The 22,834-nt window shown below is 21.2% G+C and overlaps 1 protein-coding gene across 4 annotated transcripts in view; it reads right to left on the bottom strand.

Moving 5' to 3' along the window:
• Window positions 1-574: 574 nt before the first annotated feature.
• LOC122509896 (purine nucleoside phosphorylase-like) overlaps window positions 575-22,834 on the bottom strand; it is a 37,701-nt gene continuing 15,441 nt past the window's right edge. For 2 of the 4 annotated variants that reach the window (XM_043624208.1, XM_043624206.1), the window contains exons 2-6: window positions 22,711-22,805; window positions 18,083-18,294; window positions 12,441-12,616; window positions 7,064-7,254; window positions 575-1,499 (exon numbers count right to left, since the gene is read on the bottom strand). In XM_043624208.1, the coding sequence (XP_043480143.1) occupies window positions 1,276-1,499; window positions 7,064-7,254; window positions 12,441-12,616; window positions 18,083-18,294; window positions 22,711-22,805 (898 nt within the window). In that variant the 3' untranslated portion in view covers window positions 575-1,275. The remainder of the gene's footprint in view (window positions 1,500-7,063; window positions 7,255-12,440; window positions 12,617-18,082; window positions 18,295-22,710; window positions 22,806-22,834) is intronic. The other 2 variants (XM_043624209.1, XM_043624207.1) reach the window with 1 other exon arrangement.

Below are 22,834 nucleotides of genomic sequence, written 5' to 3'. Positions count from 1 at the left end.
AAAGAATTAAATTATTTTTACTACAATTTTGATAACATTTCGAGAAAGAATTCAATTATTTAAAAATTTTTTTTTTTTAATTCTTTGAAACAATTCAATTATTTCAACAATTGTTTTAATTTCTTCGCAAGAATTCAATTATTTTTTTAAATAATAAAATTCTTTGCAGGATATCAATTTTTTTAAATCCAATTTTTAGAAAAATTGTCGAAAATATTCAGTTGTTTTCAAAAATTGTAATAAAATTCGGTGAAGAATTCAATTATTTCTAAAAAAATTTTTAAAACTTCAATAATCTAAATTTTAATTAGTAGCGCATTTCCTCTAAAAATAACAATTTTTAATAGTTAATAATATTAAAATATTTCTAATTTTCAAAAAGTTCAAATTTTTCCAAAGTTTTCAAAAAGAATAGTGAAGTTTACAAGGCGTATAATCAACGATTCAGAAAAAAAATGTTTTCTTTTCACCATTTCTTAAAGAAATATTTTTAAACAAAAATGATTTTATTTTTCTTATGAAAAATATAAATTTTATTTAATCGTAAATTTCATAAATTTCATAAATTGTAAATTTCATCGAGGTATAAAAAGAAAAAAATTCTTTCAACGTAATTAATATTTAAATATTTGTCTACTAATTAATAATGAAATAAAAGTCGGCAAAGTTTTCGAAAAACGAATCTTTTTTCAAGTTAAATTTATTTCTAATCTTCGTAGCTTTTTAACAAATTATTACTCAAAAGACAAAAAAAATAAATCATCGCCTCTTTCATTTTGGTTTTCAAAAACTTTACGAACTTCAATCTCGTAATTAATAAAAATATTTGCAAAAATTGTTTGTCATAATCTAAAACGGCTTACTCCTTTTTTTCTCACAATTAAATTAAATTGAAGATCAATTATTCACTCGAATTATTTTACTTTCATATTAATAAACAAGATTATTATAAATTATTTTCTTTCTTAATTGCTCTCGAAACATTTAAGACACTTTGATAATAATCAATTTGATTACTTGTTATTAACTCGAGAGGATAGATTCTTTTAAACGAAAGAAATCAGAGAATAAATACCTATTATGCAGAAATCGACATGATTTAAAATGAGCTAAAGTTGTTTCATTCACGATGAAAGGTTTTCAAAGACCTTTTGATTTCGATTTGCAGCAATTTTTCTTTCTTTCTTCTTTTTTTGGGCGGAAAAAAGCGAAGATTCGAGAAAAGCATGAAAATTGACACTAATGACGGAGATTCTTTATCTATTATATAAAATCCTACTTCGAACTGCTATTTATAATGTCCTCCAAACGAAGAACCATTTGTCGAACGAAATCTTGAAGAATGGGTTGACTGCTTTTGCCAACGTCTATAACTTCCTCGTGATTTGCCTCACTATGATCGTCGTAATCCGTCACGCAGATATTTGTTATGAGACTAAAAGTGAAAACGGTCAGGTCACAATGTCTGGCGGTGATGACTTCGTGAACAGTTGACATTCCTGAAAATAACAAATGAATTTTATTTTTCTGTCAAATTTTTATAAATTAAAAATTAAATTAGGTATTAGTCGATCAACATTTTTTTGAAATTAACTTAAAAATTGTCAGTAAAATTTAATAAATCAAAAATTAATCACTGGATTTGAAAATATTTCTTCTTGGGTTATGTAGTGGAAATTTCTAACCTTTTTGATTTTTCTTCTAAAACATTTTAATTGAAATAAAAATAAATAAATAAAAATAAAATAGAAATAAAATTTCTGTAAAGAATTCAATCATTTAAAAAAATATGGGTTCAATGATTTTCAAAAATAATAAAATTTCTTCATGGAATTCAAATATTTTTAAGTCAACTGTAATAAAATTATTTCCGAAAAGAAATTAAATTTTTTTTTTAAATAAATTATTTTTAGTATTTTATTTATCTAAAAAATTCAAATACCTACTTTTAAAAGTTTTAATAAACTTCATCGAAACATTTCAAATATTGTCGAAAATTTAAACAAAATTTGTTAATAGAAATACAATTATTTATAATATAATTTTAATTATATTCCTTAAAATAATATTTAAGTTATTTATGAAAATTTTATTAAAATTCTTAGAAAGAATTCAATTATTTTCGAAAATATTAATAGATTTCTTCGCAAAAATTCAATTATTTTCAAAAATAGGAAAATTCTTTACTGGATTTTAATTACTTCAATGCAATTTTAATAGAATTTAAGGAAAGAATTCAATTATTTTCACTAAAATTTTAGTAAAATTTCTGGAAAGAATTCAATTATTTTCAAAAATTTTACGAAATCCTTCGAAACAATTCAATTATTTCAAAAATTTTACTAAATTTCTTTGCAAGAATTCAATTATTGTTAGAAAAAATTCAGTTATTTTTAAAAATTGTAATAAAACTTTTTGTAAGAAATTCAATTATTTACAAAAAATTATAATATGTTATGTTATTTTCAAAAAACTTAAAAATTGTTTCAAATAAGATTTCAATTATTTTCTTAAAAAATAATTGAAATAATAATCTCTAAAATTTTTTTAAGTAATAAAATTCTTCGCTAAAATACAGTTATTTTTGAAATTTTTAACAAAATTCTTCATAACAATTCAACTATTTTTAAAGAATTTAATAAAATTGTCCATATAAGAATTCAATTATTTTTAATTTCATTTTAAATAAAATTTCTGTCAGGAATTGAATTATTTTTAAAAATTTTAGTTCATTTCTTCGAAGCAATATTTAATTAATTTCAAAAATTTTGATAAAAATCTTCATAAAAATTCAATTATTTTCAATTCAGTTTCACTTTTATTAATTTCTAAGAAAAATTCAATTATTTTGACTACAATAATTTTAATAAAATTTATGAAGAGAATTCAATTACTTTTATAAATAAAGAATTTTTCAACAAAATAAGATTTCAATTATTTTCTTATAAAATAATTAAATTCTTCTCGATAGAATACACAATTATTTTCAATACAGTTTTAATAAAATTTCTCAAAAAAGTAAATTATTTTTTAAAATTTTAGAAATAAAATTCTTTAAAATAATTCAATTATTTTCAAACAATTTAAAATTGTAGTCAAAATAATTGATTTTTTCTGAGAAATTAATAAAAGTGAAACTAAATTGAGAATAATTGAATTTTTTTGAAATTTTTCATTAAAATTTTTGAAAATAATTAAATTCTTTACAAACATTTTATTAAAAATTAAATTAAAAATAATTGGAATTGTATTGAAGAATTTTATTATTTTTTAAAATCATTGAACCCTTACAAAGAATTTTATTAAAAGTTTCAAAAATAAATGAATTCTTTCAAGAAAATTTACTAATTTTGTTTCAAAAATAATTGAATTCTGGTAAAGAATTTAATTATCTTTAAAAATATTTTAATTTTTACAAAGAATTTTATTTTTTATAAACATAATTAAATTCTTGCGAAGAATTTTATTAAAATGTTTGAAAATAGCTGAATTCTTTTGAAGAAATTTATTAAATTTTAAAAAATAATTTATTTTTTTGAGCAATTTTATTAAAACTGTATTAAAACATTTGAATTCTAGAGAAAAATTTAATTATTTTTTAAAAAAATAATTGAATGTTTGCTAAGAAAATTAAAATTTTAGAAAATAATTGAATCGTTTCTAAGAATTTTAATAAAAATTTTTATAAATAATTTAAATATTTTTTTGAAGAAAAATAATTGAATAATTAATTTAATAATTAATTTATAATATAAAATTGAATTGTCAACAAATGGATTTGAAAATTCTTAAAGAACTTTTTCAAAAATTATTAAACAATATTCTTATAATATAAAATAATAAAATAACAAAATGATTATAAAACATGAAGATATCGATCACTCCGAGTCTTCGACTCGGAGCAATCAATATCTTCATGTTTTATAGCAATATTCTTATGAGTTATTAAATTTCAAAAAGGTTTGAATAGAAATTTTCGATAACTTTAATTTTTATTGAAAAATAATAAGGGAAAAAGTCAAAATTTTTTTTTGAAGTCAGGAAAAACAAAATTAAATTTTTGTACAAAAATTGAAAATTCTGTCTGGAAATGCGAGAAAAATAAAAGTAAATTTCACGTGGAACTACTAAATTTTATTAAACATAAATAGCTTTTGATGGAGACTGTAACAAGACAAGAATCTTTAAACAAAAACCTTTGATCTCCATTGTAAAATTACAACTAGTGTATGTATATTTAACAGATATAGTAACTAATGAAGCAATTAATTATTCTGATCTGAAAATAACAAACAAAGCAATTTCCCGTTTATCAGCGCGATAAATGAGTTTATACATGTTTCAGTTTCATCAAATGAAAATCTTTTAAAATATTTAATAGATATGAAATATTCATGTGCATATTTAATGGATATATGTTCAATATCTATATCGAGTTTTGATATACAATACACACATTTATCCATAAATAAGTTTATTTCATTTTTTTAAAATAATAACTATCTGTACAAATATTTAATTCATCGTCTCATTTATTTCTGGTTATATCTAGTTGATATTCATTAAATCCCAGATCTAGTTTTTTTCTTGAATTAATCATGTTTACGATTAAATAATTCCTCTCAACACTTTATTAATTAAGATACAATATCCGCTTGAATGATAATAATACGTGCAGAAAATAATTTTCAATTCTAAATTAGTAAATTTACCTTTAGCATAAACTTCTAGAAGTATTTCAATATTTTTATATAGAATTTGTTATTTTTAGACTTTATAATTTTATACGTAGAATCTAAGAATAGTATTTTATTTATTTTGTGTTCCAGTTTCAAGTAATTTAATAAATTTATATAAGGTAAAAGCTCAGTTTGATATTATTGAATTAGAATTTTTTTTATTACGACAAATGGAAGTTTTTTAAAAAAATAGTGAAAAAATAGTTTTATACAGAGAAATATAAATGGTCAAAAAATTTTTTTTTTCAAAAACAGAAAATAAAATTATGAAACAAAAATGATTCAATTGCATAATTTTTTGCATAATTCGATCTGTCAAGCAAAATGTTCTAGAAAAAAAAAAAATTAAAAATATTAAAAACTTGCACTACATAGTTCAAGAAGAAATATTTTCAAATACAGTAATTTTTGAAAAGTTACAAATATAATTGCAGAAATTCAATTATTTCCAAAAGTAATAAAATCCTTCGTAGAAATTCAATTATTTTTAAAAATTTCAAAAAATTCTCGTCAAAATTTCAAATATCTTTGTAAATAACATAACATTCTTCTCCAAAACTCAATTATTTCCAAAAATCTTAATAAAATTCCACGCAAACATTTAATTACATAAATAATGAAAATTTCACAGGAATTCAATTATTTTCATAAACAATAAAATTTATCGCAGAATTTCAATTATTTTTAATACAATTTTAATCGTATTCCTCGAAAAATGTAATTATTCTTAAAAATTTTATTAAAACTCGTCGAAAGAATTTAATTTTAAAAATCATACAATTATTTAATAAATTAATATTTTTTTATTTAAATAATTGAATTAGTACTGAATTTTCTAACAAAAATTGATTTAAAAGTGAATTTCAGTTGAAATTTTAGTAAAATTTAATTAAATTTAATTAAATTAAATAATTAAATTTTACTAGTTTATTTACTAGTTTTTTTTGAGAAATTTTATTAATACTGTATTGAAAATAATTGTGTATTCTATAGAGAAGAATTTAATTATTTTATAAGAAAATAATTGAAATCTTATTCTTTTGAAGAATTTTTTATTCATAAAAGTTATTGAATTCTCTATAAAAATTTTATTAAAATTGTAATCGAAATAATTGATTTCTTCTGAGAAATTAATAAAAGTGGAACTGAATTGAAAATAATTGAATTTTTATGAAGAGTTTTATCAACATTTTTGAAATTAATTAAATTCTTTACAAACATTTTATTAAAAATTAAATTAAAAATAATCGAATTCTATTGAAAAATTTGATTATTTTTGAAATTATTGAACTCTTACGAAAAATTTTATTAAAATTTTTGAAAATAATTCAATATTGTTTCGAAAAAATGAACTAAAATTTTTAAAAATAATTCAATTCTTGACAGAAATTTTATTTAAAATGAAATTAAAAAATAATTGAATTCTTCGAGACAATTTTATTAAATTCCTTGAAAATAGTTGAATTGTAATGAAGAATTTTGTTAAAAGTTTTAAAAATAAAGAGAATATAATTATATTTTCCGAGGAATTCGATTAAAATTTGTATTATAATTGAAATCCGGCTTCGAATTTTATTGTTTATAAAAATAATTAAATTCCAGTGAAATTTTTATTATTTATGAAAATAATTATATGTTTACGTGGAATTTTATTAAAATTTTTTTTAAACAATTAATTTCTTTTAGAAAATTTTATTAAAGTAGGTAGTAGATATTGATAATTTTTGAAAATAATTGAATCGTTTGAAAAAATTTTTTTAAAAATTTTTGAAAATAATTGAATTTTGGAGAAGAATTTTATTTTTTATAAAAATAATTGAATGCTTCAGAAGAATTTTATTAGATTATTTGAGGATAATTGAATTTCGGAGAAGAATTGTATTATTTATAAAAATAATTGAATCTTTCAGAAGAATTTTATTAGATTATTGGAAAATAATTTAATTTCGAAGAAGAATTTTTTATAACTGTTAATAATAATTGAATTTCTGAAATAATTTTTGTAACTTCTCTCTAAAATTTAATTTTTTAGTGTTTTTAACTAAAATTCTTCTATAAATCCATTATTTTTAATAATTTATTAAATATCTATTAAAAAATGTAACTATTTTCCGAAGAATTTGAATTATTAAATTTTTTCAAAAATCAAATTCATAAAAATCTAATTTTATGATAATTCTTTAAGAATTTAGTTATTTAAAAAGAAATTATTGTCAGAAATAGAAATAATTGAAGGTTTTGTATCCCCAATTAAAAATCTTTTTTTCATTTTTAAATTTTATTCCTTTTTTTCGTAAAATACAAACAAAAAAAGTAAAACTCACCAACTGCATCGACTCCCATCATTCGAAGCATCTTCAATTCGGCAACGGTTTCAAAACTAGGACCTCCTAGACACGTGTAGACACCTTTGTGAACGATATCGGCAATTCCCATCTCCTCCGCGACCTGACTACCAATTTCCAAAAGTGATGTGCTGTAAGCTTTATTCATGGGTGGAAATCTGGGACCAAATCTGAAGCGAAAAAATAAAAATCGAGTGAGAATCACTTTTGAAAATTGGAAAGAAAGTATACGCGAGAAAAAATCTCGCAATTTTCCCGCATTCACCGAAATTAAAAATAGAATTAAATTAAATTTAAATTTTCCCCAGAGAAACTAACTTTTACTTCTTCTCACTATATAATAGTGCGACAAATTTATTTTTCCCTCCCGAATAAAAATTTTTTTTCCCCTAAACCTTTTGAGTTCACTATATATAAATTTAAGAGAGAATTCTTATTTTCAGAAAATTTTTTCCTTTCCTCAAATAAAGACTAACTGCAAATAAAGATTAACTGCAAATAAATCAGTTAAAAAGGGAGGAAAAATGTAAAAAGAAAGAAAGAAGAAGAAAAATATTCTCTCCAGTGAAAAATAATTTCAACTCACAAGTATTATATTTTCACTTAGCTCTCGACGAAAATTCTACAAATATTTAAGAGCAACCAACATCTCCTTACTTTTATAATCAATTACAATTTACGAATGATACTGTGAAATTAATTCCAAGGAGAAAAAGAATAAAATAATACTTGGTGAGAGTAAATGCAGCCTATTTCTTGAAAGTAAAAAAGCTGGTAAACTCACCCCTTAGGTTTCATAAGAGTAATTCCCGGTGGAAGAGGAAAAACGTGAAATAAACTGAAAAGAGAGCGAGAGAGAGAGAGAGAGAGAGAGAGAGAGAGAGAGAGAGAACATGGGAGATGGTAAAGTCCATTAATATTGGGCCAAGTGACAACAGAAAACGGATAAAGAAGAAGAAAAAGAAGGAGAAGAAGAAGAAGCATCAACTCTGCGAAAAGCTCCAAAGCTCGAGCTCGCAAGTTAAGTCAGGGTTTGGAAAATTGCGAAAAGGTGAAAACGAGGTGGTAACGTGGGTACGTCACCTTGTCAGAAATGTAAAAGAAACGGGAGTACGCGAGAGAGTTTCTCTTAAGTAAATACGCCAATCAGCTTCTTTATGTCGTGCAAACAGTTCATCAATCCGATTCAAGAAGTTATTCTAATGAAATAAATTAATTATTTTTCTTTTTTTTTGCCTTATTTCTTCCTCTTCTTATTTCATCTTTTTCTATCTTTCAATTGAGTGATTCTCAATTCGAAAGTTGAGATAAAATTTCCCCTTTAATGGAAAATTTCTTCTTAAATACAAATTTCCAATTTTCAATCTTCCACGCACTGAAATTAATTAATTAACTATAATAATTTGAATGTTCTTTCATTCTTTCACTAGCAACAATTCGCGCGACTAACTTCTTACTGCCTTTTTTTAAATAAAATTGGCAATTATAAAAATAATACAATTTAAAAATTTTCTAATTGAAATTTTTGTTGAAAACACTAAAAAAAAATTCAATTTTGGAGAAATTAGAAATAATTGCAGAAATTCAAATATTTAAAAAAAAATAAAATTCTTCTCCTAAAATTCAATTATCTTTCAAATTTAAAAAAAAAATTCTCGTCAAAATCCCAATTTTCTTTATAAATAATAAAATTCTTCCCCAAAGTTCAATTATTTTCGAATCAATTTCAAATTCCCAAAAATAATACGCAAACATTTAATTATTTTAATAAATAATAAAAATTTCTCAGGAATTCAAATACTTTTAAAAGTTTTAATAAACTTCTTCGAAACAATTCAAATATTGAAAATTTTATTAAAATTCTTAGGAAGAATTCAATTATTTTCAAAAATACGAAAATTCTTTACTGGATTTTAATTACTTCAATGCAATTTTAAGAAAATTTAAGGAAAGAATTCAATTATTTTCACTACAATTTTAGTAAAATTTCTGGAAAGAAGTCAATTATTTTTTTAAATTTTCATTCAAATTCTTTGAAACAAATTCAATTATTTCAAAAATTTTACTAAATTTCTTTGTAAGAAAAGAAATTCTTTGAAAAATTCAATTACATTCAATATTTTGTTAGCAAAATTATTAGAAAAACTATGTTATTTTCAAAAAACTTAAAAAATGTTTTAAAAAAATAAGATTTCCATTATTTTCTTAAAAAATAAGAAAATTTTTCTCTAAAACTCAATTATTTTCAAATAATCTAATAAAATTTTTTTCAAGAATTCAATTATTATTTTTTTAAGTAATAAAATTCTTCAGAAGAATTCAATTAGTTTTAAAGATAATAAAATTCTTCCCCAAAGTTCAATTATTTTCGAATCAATTTCAAATTCCCAAAAAATAATACGCAAACATTTAATTATTTTCATAAATAATAAAAATTTCTCAGGAATTCAATTATTTACAATTTTTTTTATAAATTCCTTCGCAATAATTCAATTATTTTTATAAATAATTAAAATTTCTCGCAGGAATTAAATTATTTACAAATTTTTTTATAAATTCTTTCATAATAATTTAATTATTTTTATAAATAATAATTTTTTTTAAGGAACTCTATTATTTTAATAAAAAAAAATTAAAAATTGTAGATAATAATAATTGATTTGAAATGATAAAAATAATTTTCGAAAAAGTTACTGTAATAATATTCTTATAATATAAAACAATGACTTTATCACTCGGTCATCTTTAATTATTAGGAAACATGAAAAATCGATCACTTCGACTCGGAGTAATCGCTATCTTCATGTTTTAAAAAAATATTCTTATAAGTTATTGAATTTCAAAAGATTTGAATTTGAATTTTTTGAAAAATTTTAATTCCTACGGAAAAATAATATTTAAATATATTTAAAAAAATGTTATTGATGTTTTCGAATAATTTTACAATTAAAGAAATTCGTAAATAAATGATAACAGAACATTTTTTTTTTTGAGTAAAATTTTTTCCTTTAATTTCAAAAAATTTAAAAAGTTTCAATTTAATTTCAATTAAAATTTGTAATTAACAAATAGAATAGAATATGTAATGTTTCTTTTCCAAAAGAAAGGAATGAGTAACTTCTTCAAAATTATTTTCATCATTTTAATTCTATTATTTTCTAGAATTTTAAATTATTTTTTATAAAAATAATTGGATTTCTGCGAAATTTTTATTATTTATGAAAATAATTGAATTCCTATGAAATTTTTATTATTTATGAAAATAATTGAATTCCTATGAAATTTTTATTATTTATGAAAATAATTGAATTATTGCGAAGAAATTTATCAAAATTTGCAAATAATTGAATTCCTGTGAAAATTATTATTATTGATGAAAATATTTAAATGTTTGCATACAATTTTATTAAAATTTTTTTTAAATAATTGAATTCTTTTTGGGAAATTTTATTAAAATAGTAGATATTGAAAATCATTGAAATTATAAAAATGCATTTTATTTTTGAAAATAATTGAAATTAGGACAAGAATTTTTTTCTCATTTATGAAAATAATTGAACTTTGGAAAAGAATTTTGTTATTTATAAAGATAATTAGAATTTTTACGAGAATTTTTTTTAAATTTGGAACATTGTTGAATTTTATAAGAAATTTTTTTTTTAAATAATTGAATTTCTGCAAATATTTGTAATTTCTCAAAAATTGAATTTTTTTAGTGTTTTCAACAAATATTTAAATTAGAAAATTTTTAAATTGTAGGTATTATTTTTATAATCGATAATTTTATTTTAAAAAGGCAGGAAGAAGTTAGCCGCGCGCTAATTGTTGATAGTTTTATGAATAAAATTATAAATAAAGAGAAGACATTAAAATTTTTGGTTGACAAATTTTTGCTTTTTTTGTTTAAATTAGTAAAGCTTACTAATAAATAGTAATTTCTAGTAATTTATTAGTAAAATTAGCAATTTATTAGCAAAAAGTCAGTCACTAATTCAAAGTAGTAAACATTTTTAAAATTCAAATTTAGAGAGCGAAATTTTTAAATAAAATTCTACTGAAAATAATTAAAAAATTTAACCAATTTTAGTCATTTTTCAGTAAAAAATTAGAAAATGAATTGTTAATTCTAAAAATAGTTTTGATTTCACATAGAAGACGTTTTAGTTATTAAGTAGAAAAAGCTATCTGTAGTCAGACAGAATCCATTGATGATTTTTATTTCTTCTTTTGACGATAAGTTTCCTAAATTTTTGAATATATATTTTTTCTTGTTCAAATTTTTCTAAAAATTATTATATTGAAATAAAAAATGACAAAAATTAAATATTTACTTAGTCAAGAATTCGCTTTTTAGTATTTGAAAATAAAAAAAAATTATTTTAGACAAACATAAGTAAAATTTGTAAAATTTTTTTCTATTTTTCAGTAAAATTAAATTATTAAAATAAAAAATTATTAAACTAAAAAATTATTTACAAGTTCAAAATTCGTTTACTAAAATTTTATTTAAAAAAATAACAAGAATTAGTAAAAATTAGTTTACTTTAAATTTTTTTTAATCTCTTCATTTTATTCGATCCAAAATGTTTAATCAAACTGTGTCTTTGATTCTAAAACATTAAAAAGGACTTTTTAATCAGAATAAAATTATCATGAATATAATCTGTAATTTTTTTACCACTGAGATTATTCCTTTTGTTCAGAGAGCGACACAATGAACCATTTTTCCCATCCGAAGACAAATGTAAACACTATTTTAATATTAAATTTTTTTCTACATGTGTAAACAATGAAAAGGGGAACAATCTCTGAATGTATATTTTATGTCTATGTATTTCCTTTTAAATGTGAAAATTGCAAGAATAAATTCTATTTGTAAAGCTCTTGCTTTGAAATATCTCTTGACCTGATTTAGAAATAAAACTCAAATTACACTTTAAATTAATGAAAGTCGAAATAAATAATTCAACGACAATAAGGTAACACAATTCAATTTATAGAGAAAAATACAGTTGAAAAATGTAATATAGAGAAATAAATAAAATAATGCAATTGAAAAATGTAATAGAAATAAATAAATGCAATTGAAAAATGTAGTAGAAATAAATAAATAAATGCCATTAAAAAAAGTAATGGAACAAAATACAATTAAAAAATCTAAAAGAAATAAATAAATAAATGCAATTGAAAAATGTAATAGAAATAAATAAATAAATGCCATTGAAAAACGTAATAGAAAAGAAACACAAATAAAAAATGTAATATCTAGAAGAAAATATACATTTGTATAGAAAAGAAAAAAACATTAATTAAAAATCTAATTTCTAATTGATAAATGAGTAAATGACTGGCTTACCTATCGTCATTTGGTCCTTGGAGTGGATTGTTGCCAGCAAATCCCATCATGTTTACATGATCCTTCACCAACATGATATCTCCGATCTTGTAATTGGGATTCAAACCCCCGGCCGCATTCGTTGCAATTAAATGAGTCACACCAACAAGCTTCATTACTCTCACGGGCATAGCACACTGCATAAGCAAATTATACAAACTTTTTACAATATTTTCATTGATAGAAAATCATTTTTTCAATGTAAATTTTTCCTTTCTAAAAAATAATAATTATTCCGAACAAAGAGAGAAAAAGACATTATTTTATTTCTCTAAAAACAAAATTCAAAAGTCAATTCAACTTTTTTTATTCCTATGAATTTTTCAAAAAAACAAAAATATAACTGTCACTAATTTTTAATTCATGTTATTCTAATTCTACGGCAATTTAAGTTTTTAAGTAGAACAAGCTGTCTATAGTCAGACAGAATTCACTGATAATTTTAATTTTTTCTTTTATCGACAGTTTCTCCAAATTTTTCAATTTTTAAATAAACAAAATACTTATTTCTGTCTTAATATATCCAAAAATTGTAAAAATCTATTACAATCTCTAAAACTTATTGTATTGAAAATTCAGTGCATTTAAAAAATATTGTTAATTAAATATTTAGTAAGAATCATTTTTATCAATAAAAGCAATATTTTATAAAACAAATTTCCAATTTAGATTATTTAAAGTGAAGATTAATCAGAATTGGAATAATTTGAATTTCTGATTCATTAAAATGTAAATTAAATAAAATTTATATTAAATTCAGTTTCAAACTTAATAGAATTTGAATTAAATTGAAATTTAAATGAATTTTATTTTGAATAGATTATAAAATTTGGATAAGTAGAATTTTAGATTAATTAAGTTGAATAAAAATCAAAATTAGAATAAAAATTTTAATTTCTATTAATTCAAAAATTTTAATAAAATTCTTCGAAATAATTCAATTATTATTTTCAAAAAGTGTAATAATAAAATTCTACGCAAGAATACAATTATTTTTCTAAATAATAAAATTCTTCAGAGGAATTCAATTTTTTTCAATACAATTTAAATTAAATTCCTTGAAAGAATTTCATTATTTTTAAAAATTGTTATAAAATTCCGGAAAGAATTGAATTATTTTTCAAATGTTTTTAGAAAATGCTTTATAAGAATTCAATTATTTTCATAAATAATAAATTTCCTTGCATGAATTCATTTATTTTCACTGCAATTTTTATTAAATTTATTGAACAAATTCAATTATTTTCATAATACTTCAAGATATTCTTCAGTAGCATTTAATAATTTACGAAAAAAATATTTAATAGCCTATTCTTCGAAAGAATTCAATCACTTAAAAAAATTATAATAAAATTCTGCGAAGATTTTAATTATTTCCTAAATAAATAATGGAATTCTTCTAAAAAATTCAATTATTTTCGTAACTATTGCAATTTTTTGCAAGAATTCAAGTTCCAATATAATATTAATAAAATTTGTTTACCTTTAGAATTCAATGATTTTAAAAAATTTTAATAAAATTCATAGACACAATTCAATTTTTTTTTAAATTTAATAAGATTGTTAGCAAGAATTTTATTATTTTTGTAAATAATGAAATTTATCGCAAGAATTCAATTATTTAAAAATAATTTTAATAAAATTCTGAGAAGAGTTTAATTATTTCCTAAATAAATAACAAAATTCTTGTCAAATATTCAATTATTTTCGTAACTATTGAGATTTTTCGCAACAATTCAATTATTTTCAATACAATATTAATGAAATTTTCCTATAGAATTCAATTATTTAAAAAATTTATAATAAAATTATTGGAAACAATTTAATTTTATTTAAATTTAATAACATTTTTTGCAAGAATTCTATTATTTTTGTAAATATTGATGTTTTTCGCAAGAATTCAATTATTTTTGAATATGTTAATAAAATTTCTTGAATATGAATTAAATTATTTAAAAAAAATTGTAATAAAAGTCTGAGAAAAATTTAATTATTTCCTAAAAATTTAAATAAAATTCAATAATTAAATTTTTAAATACAATTGTTAACAAACGTGATCATTTTTAAAACTTGAAAAACATTGTTCATATAAAATTCAATTACTCTCCGAATTTTTAATTGAAATTTCGAGTTTTATTAAATTTATTTATAAAAAGTCTATTATTTTCAGAAAATTTAAAGAAATTCTTCAAAACAATTTAATTATCTTTAAAAATTTTGACAATATTCTTAGCAAGAATTCAATGATTCTCAATATAAATTAATTTTAAAATTAAAAAGGTTTATAAAAAAATATATTCGACTCAGAGCCAAATAGACTTTTTATTTGTTTTAAATAAAATTTTATGAGACAAATATATTTTTATTTAACTCAAATAAATTACAAATTTTTCTCTGGGAATTCTATTTTTTTCATTAAAAATTTGAAATTTTGTAATTAAATTTAAAAATTTTGTGAAATTAATTTTTTTAAAGTCAATTTTCATTCGATTGAATTTTTTGGTACGTTGTCGCTATAAATATTTTTAAAAAATATACTAACAACACCAAAAAGTAAAAACAGAAGTAAACAGAACATTTTTTAAAATAATTTTTTTTCTTTAATCATGACTATAAGAATTTATTATTTATTATATATAATAAAATTCAAATTTGAAAAGTTGAAAGGAACAAATTTCGTATTAATTTACGAACTTTTGGTTCAGAGAATATAAAAGAATTTCTTTATTCAGTAGTTAAATCTTCTTTTGAACAGACAAAATTTTCCTTCAAAGGAGAAAAAAGGATACGCCAACAAATTTCTACATAAAAACAAAAATTGTTTTTAAAATAAAATTTTTTACGAACGAAAAAGAATTCCAAGAGAAACAAATCTCAAATATCATAATTATACTCGAGCAACAAAAAACCCAACGAAAAGGATTAACAATTAATTAATTCACCAAAAATTTCTATATTAATTCCAATGCACGGAGAAAAATATAAAGTAACTTTTACTACTTTTATATTGTCAGGGTTGCCACTAATATTTAATTTTATTTTTCCCTGACTTTTCCCTGATTTCCAGACAAAGTTTTCACTTTTTCCCTGACCATAAAGAATCTTCTGATTCACTCTAAAAATTATTAGATACTCAAAAAAAACATTCTATTACATTTACTTACGAATTTCTTAAATTGTAAAATTATTCGCAAACATCAATAACTAAATTTTTAAATAAGTATTTAATTATTATTTTTCCTAACTTTGTTTTAGCTTTTTTTTAGGAATTAAAATTCTTCAAAACATTCAAATTCAAACATTTTTAAAATTAAACATCTTATAAAAATTTTAATTTCCATAAAATTTTTCAAAAAAAAATTAAATTATTTACAAAAATTTTAATAAAATTCGTTGCAAGAATTCAATTATTTTCATAAATAATAAAATTCTTCACATGGTTTCAATTATATTTAATACAATTATTCTAAATAAATTTCTCGAAAAATAAAATTATCTTCAAAAATTTTTTGCAAGAATTAAATTAGGTACATTTTACGAATAATGAAATTCTTCGCTGAAATTCAAAAATTTTCAAAATTTACATTTTTAATACAAGTTTTCAAAAGAATATAATTATTTAAATAAAATGTAAAAAAATTCGTTGCTGAAATTCAATTATTTTTACAAGTAATAAAATTTTTCACATGAATTCAATTATTTAAAAAAATTGATAAAATTCGTTGTAAGAATTCCATTATTTTCATAAGTTATAAAATTTCCTTGAGGATTTATAATACAATTTAAAGTAAATTACAAGAAAAATGAAATTATTCTCTTAAATTTTTTGTAAGAATTTAATTACATTTCACGAATATAGTGAAATTCTTCGTTGAAATTCAAATATTTTCACAATCTAATTTTTTAATAAAAGTTCTCAAAAGAATTCAATTATTTAAAAAAAATGTAATAAAATTCGATGCAGGAATTCAATTATTTTCATAAATAATAAGATTCTTTACATTATTTCAATTATTTAGAAAAAAATTTGAAAAAATTCATTGCAAGAATTCAATATTACTTTCATAAATTAATAAAATTCTTCACAGGATTTCAATTATTTTTAATACAATTTTAAGTAAATTCTTCGAAAAATGTAACTATTTTCAAAAATTTTGTTAAAATTTTTGGAAAGAATTCAATTATGTATTTTATTTATTATGTATTTTTAAAAATTCATGCTATAATGCTTTTAATATTCAATTGTTATCTAAAATTTTAACTAATATTCATTTTTAAATCAATTTTTATTGGAAAATTCTCCGCGAATTCAATTATTTAAATACAAAAATAAATAATTTCTTGAATAAATGAATGTTTTCAAAACTAAATTATCATAAAGAATTTTATCAACAAATTTGAATGTTTTCGAGAAATATTAATAAAATTTTCAAGAATAATTAAATTTTTCGAGGAATTCAATTATTAAAATTGTATTAAAAATAATTGAAATTCCGTGATGAATTTTATTATTCATGAAAATAATTGAAATTTTGTAAAAAATGTTATTATTTATGAAAATAATTGAATTATTGCGAAGTTTGCTTAGAATTTTATCAAAAATTTTTTTTTTTTTAAATAATTGAATTCTTTTGAAATATTTTATTAAAACCGTAGATATTGAAAATCATTGAATTGAGAAAAATTTTTTGATAATAATTGAAATTTTGCAAAGAATTTTATTAAAATTTTTGAAAATAATTGAAATTTGGAGAAGAATTTTATTATTTTTAAAGATAATTGAATTTTTTTTAATTTTTGAACATATAATTGAATTTTTGCGAAGAATTTTAATACTTTTGAAAATAATTGAATTTCTGCAATTCATTTGTAACTTCTCCAAAATTCAATTTTTCTCAGTTACTTAAATAAAAATCCCTGACTTTTCCCTGACTTCCCTGACAAATTTTACTTTCCCTGACTTTTCCCTGAATTCCCCGATTTCCCTGACCTGTGGCAACCCTGATTGTAAAACATTTCTGGTATCGCATTTTTGCTAACTTTTACTGCTTTCGGTCCTAAATTTTGCAACGTTCGAAGTAAATTTTACAAATTTTTTACAAATATGTTTTTTGATTGTAGTAAAATTAACTTTGAACGTAGCAAAATTGACTCCAAAAGCAGTAAAAATTACCAGAAATGTTTTACCGGAAATTGTTTTTTATTACAAAAGTAGTAAAAGTTCCTTTATATTTTTCTCCATTTGGTAATTAAAGTCTAATTAGTGCAACATAACGTATTCGTCACGTGTAACTATTGTATTTTTTTGTTTTGCCAGCAAATGTTATAACTGGGACAAAAATCGCGTCGATGAATTGAATGAATCAGAGGCAGAAGGGCAAATAATCCAATTAGGTAGATTGGAGAGGTGATATTTTGTTAACAATTGTTCTCGGGTTTTCGAGTACAGCGTAAATACTCGCAAATTAGTAAAGTTTCTGGTCGAATGGTTTAAGTCAGACAGAGAAACCTTATATATGTATAGAAGGAAATTTCTCAGAGGGTAAAGTAGCTTTGTTATCCGCGCAAGAGTTTTGGGACGATATTGTTAACGTGAAACATACCTTCCAAAGTGGATAGCCCTCGTAGTAGTGGAATCTCCCCTGCATACACATGACTGGGACATTCTCGAGATAACCAAAGACCAGCTGTCCAACGTGACCCTTCACCGTTGAAACTGGAAAGTGCGGGATCTCCTCGTAGGGAAAGCATTGCTTCTCCGTGAGCGAGTCTGCTATTGAACCTGGACACAACTCACTTTGTTCAGATTCTCCGGCTGTTTAAGACAATCAAATAAAAACACAACTATCTAGAGAAGCGTTCAATCAAAAATCCCTTTTGTCTATTAATATTAACTCTATTATTATGTATACTACGATCGTTTATTGGCATTTTTTACACTCACAGACTTTTTTAAGGATATCAAATTGAGATAAAAAGACGAATTAAAATGTTGCTTCGCAACACTTTTGATTCGTTTTTTTTTTATCTTAATTTGATATCCTTAGAAAAAATTGGGCTATTTGTAAAAATTTACCACCATCATTATCGTGTTACTTTATATTATAACTCTCAAGTAACCGATCTAAGTAGCAAGAAGTATGGATTAAACTGAAACAAAATTTATTTGATTTTAATAACCTATTGTCTATTATCAAATAAAGGTTTATTTGAATCAAATAAATATTTATTTGAATCAAATAATAGTTATTTTCGTATTAAGGGCGCAAAATAGGTGATTTTGGCGAAGGCGAGATTAGGGAAACCGAGGGGACCTGAAGCACCGAGGCGAAGCCGAGGATGCGTAGGGTCGCCGAGGTTGTCCCATAATCTCGCCTGAGACACTATCACCTTTTGCGCCCGTGCTGCGAACAACATTTTTTGTCCTGCTGCATGGAAAGTGTGTTATTAAGTGCACACACATTTGGATGAATTGTTTGTTTGTTCCATATGGCTAAAAATGACTTGTGATGTCATTTTCTAAAAGTTAAGGTCACTGGATGCACAAATGAGCAAAGAAATATTTTGCGCCCGCATCTATATAACGGCAGCGGGCGGGAATGTATTTTGCGCCCGCTCTTATGACGTCAGCGGGCGGGAATGTACTTTGCGCCCGCTCCTATGACGTCAGCGGGCGCGAATGTATTTTGCGCCCGCTCACCTTACCTCTGGGCGGAAATCACTTACTTTGCGCCCCTTTCATGTGCACGAAATAACACATTTTCCGTGCAGGCAGGACAAAAATATTTATTTGATTCAAATAATTTTTAATTAAATCAAATAAATTGTATTTGATCCAACAAATTCAACAGATTTGCCACAATTATTTTATTTTATTTCTCCCTGCTCTCCAGATAGAATTTTGCCTTTTTCTTTGACACTAAAGAATATTCTGATTAGGACAATCCCGAAGTTTTATTTGACATTTAAAAATCATTTAACAGAAATTTCATTTGGTTTAACATTCATTCGACAAAATTTTAACTTTTCTCAGACCCTAAGGAATATTTTTATTCTCACTAAAAATGATTAGATACTCAAGAAAATGTTCTCTCAAATTTATTTAATTTGTAAAATTATTCAAAAACATCAATTCCTTCATTTTTAAATAATATTATTATTATTTTTCCAGAGGAATGAAAGATTTTCAAAAATTTCAGAATATTGATACAATATAACTATTCTTCTTTAAATTAATTATTTTTAATAATTTTTGAAAAAGTTCATTGAAAGAATTTTACAACAATTCTACAAGAATTCAATTATTTAAATACAAAAATAAATAATTTATTGAATAGTTGAATGTTTCTTAAAATTGAATTAATTCTTGTGATGAATATTGTTATTTATATGTCAAGAGCTCACTACTTTTCAGGGAAAAATCAGGGAAATTTAAAAAAGTTCATTTCATTACTAATAAATTATTATTTATTAACTATTATTTTCACAAATGTTAATAAAATTCTTTGCACGAATTTGATTATTTTCATAAATAATAAAATCCTTCTCAGTAATTCAATTTTCTTCAATACATAAATTTAATAAAATTTCTCGAAAGAATTCAATTATTTAAAAAATTTTTAACAAAATTCTTTTAAATTCAATTAGGTACTTAACTAAATAATAAAATTTTTCTTTAGTATTTAATTATTTCCAATTCAATTTTAATAACATTTCTTCGAAAATTGAATAATTTTTAATAATTTTATAAAAATCTTTTTTAAATTCAATTGTTTTCCTAAATAATAAAATTTTTTTAAAAAATCAAATAAATTTTAAAAGTTTTATCAAAATTCTTAAAATTTAATTATTTTTAAAAATTTTAATAAAATTCTTCAAATTCAATTATTTTTCTAAATAATAACATTTTTTGCTGGAATTCAATTATCTTCAATATACAAATTTAATAAAATTTCTCGAACAAATTCTATTATTCTCAAAAATTTTGATAAAATTTCTCTGAAAAATTAAATTATTTTTAATACAATTTTAAATAAATATCTCGAAAGAATTCAATTATTTTTTCTGAATAATAAAATTTCTTGAGAGTATCCTTGAAAAGAATTTATTTAATTTCATAAATACTAAAATTTCTCAAAAAATTCATTTTTAAAACAATTATACAATTTTATAATTCTACAAGAATTCAATTATTCAAACACAAAAATAAATAATTTATAGAATAGTTAAATGTTTCTTAAAATTAAATTCTTATAAAGAATTTCGTTATTTATAGAGATAATTGAATTCTTGTGAATAATTTTATTACTTTTGAAAATTATTGAATTCTTGTGATGAATATTGTTATTTATGAAAATAATTGAATTTTGGAAAGAATTTTATTCAAATTTTTGATAATAATTAAATTGGTTTGAAGAATTTTTTTGAATTCAATTCAATTCAATTCAAATTTTTAGGATATAATTCTCAGAATTTTGTTATAATTTTTTTTGAATAATTGAATTCATTTAATTAAAATATTCCAAAATAATTGATTTCTTGTGAAAAATTACATTATTTACAAAAATACTAGAACTCTAGTAAATAATTTTATTAAGTTTAAAAAAAAATCAATTATTTCCATGAATTTCATTAAAATTTTTTTAAATAATTGAATTCTATAGAAAAATTTTATTAATATTGTATTAAAAATAATTGAATTCTTGCGAAAAATTTCAATAGTTACGAAAATAATTTAATTTTTGAGATATTATATATTGAAAAATTCAATTAATTTCAACAAAATAGAAATTAAATTTTTTTCAAAAATATTAGTTATACAGAATTATTGATTAAAGATATGAAAAATTCAGATTAAAATCGAATTAAAAATAATTGAAATTCTGCAATGAGTTTTATTATTTATGAAAATAATTGAATTCCTAAAAAAATTGTATTATTTACAGAAATAGTGGAATCCCTGTAAAAAATTTTATTATTTATGAAAATAAGGGAATTATTGCGAAGTAATTTACAAAAAATTTGTAAATAATTGAATTCCTGTGAAATGTTTATTATTTATGAAAATAATTAAATGTTTAGGAACCAGAATTTTTTCATCAATTCTAGAATTTTAGTGTTAACTTTAATTTCCCTAAGTTTGCCTTAATTCCCCTAATTTGTGGCAACTCTGTTTTGAAACGAAGACAATTTTATGAAAAAATTATTTGAAAAAAAAAAATTATTTGATACGAATAAATATTTATTTTATAATAAATCGTTTTGGATCAAATACATTTTCTACAGTATGTTTATGATACACTTTTATCTTGATTAAGAAAAAAGTAATTTAATTATATAAAAATATGCATTGAAATTAGCGGATCAACTAAAATGATGAGGATTACGTTTTTAGGACATTTTTTTTAAATCTACTTTTTTTGTTTTGTATATTTCAAAATGTACATTTTGAAAAATCTTGATTTTAAGTAATTAAAAAGGATTGTTTAATCCAGCTAAAACTATCATAAACATAATGAATAATTTTTTGCTACTTATATCCCTTTCTTCAAAGCTTGTAACGTATGAATTTTTTTATATTAAAATAATCATGCAATGCCATAAAGTAATGAAAAATCACGTCTTCTCTATCAGTTAGTTTTTTCTCTGACAAAAATTGCAACAAAAAAAAAATGTTGATACATGGAGAAAAATTATTAATACAGAATAACAAAATTTATTTGCTACAATATTTTTGCTCCTTTCGTTCGAAATTTTTGGAACATAAAATCAAATCAATTTCCTTCTTGCTTTCAAGTGAATTAAAATTTATTTTAAAAAATATAGATTTAAATAAAATCTACTAATTTAACAGAATAGAAAAATCTTTTTGCTTTTAAATCAGTAAATTCTAACTGATTTAAAAGCAAAAAATTAGTTACGAACTTAAATATAATTTCAAAATTTTTAACTGATTCAAATTCAGAGAGTAGGATAACAAGATAAATTCGTAAATTCTATATTAACAATTTAACAATCCGATTGTCCTTTGCCAATGTAACAATCATTTCTCTCCGTGTACCATAAATAAAATGAGTGATATCAAAGAGGACGAATATAATTCATTTTCGTCACTCGCGCAATAAGCCCAAAAGTAGCAAATGGAATTTTTGCATTTAAAGCTCTTCTCTTTTATCGTTACAAAAATGAAAATGAAAAATGTGAAAAAAAACTTTTCTAAATTGACACTCACCCATTCCGGATCCACATATTATTCCAATTTTCGGAATGAATGGTACCCGGTCCAAAAGATATTGTGCGCTCTCTTGTAGCGCTTCAAATGTATATCTGAAACAAAAAGTACAAAGTTTTAATCA

This window comes from Leptopilina heterotoma, unplaced genomic scaffold, assembly GCF_015476425.1.
Source record: "Leptopilina heterotoma isolate Lh14 unplaced genomic scaffold, ASM1547642v1 Lhet_64, whole genome shotgun sequence".
NCBI lineage: Eukaryota > Metazoa > Arthropoda > Insecta > Hymenoptera > Figitidae > Leptopilina > Leptopilina heterotoma.
This window is presented reverse-complemented; position numbering and strand designations above follow the sequence as displayed.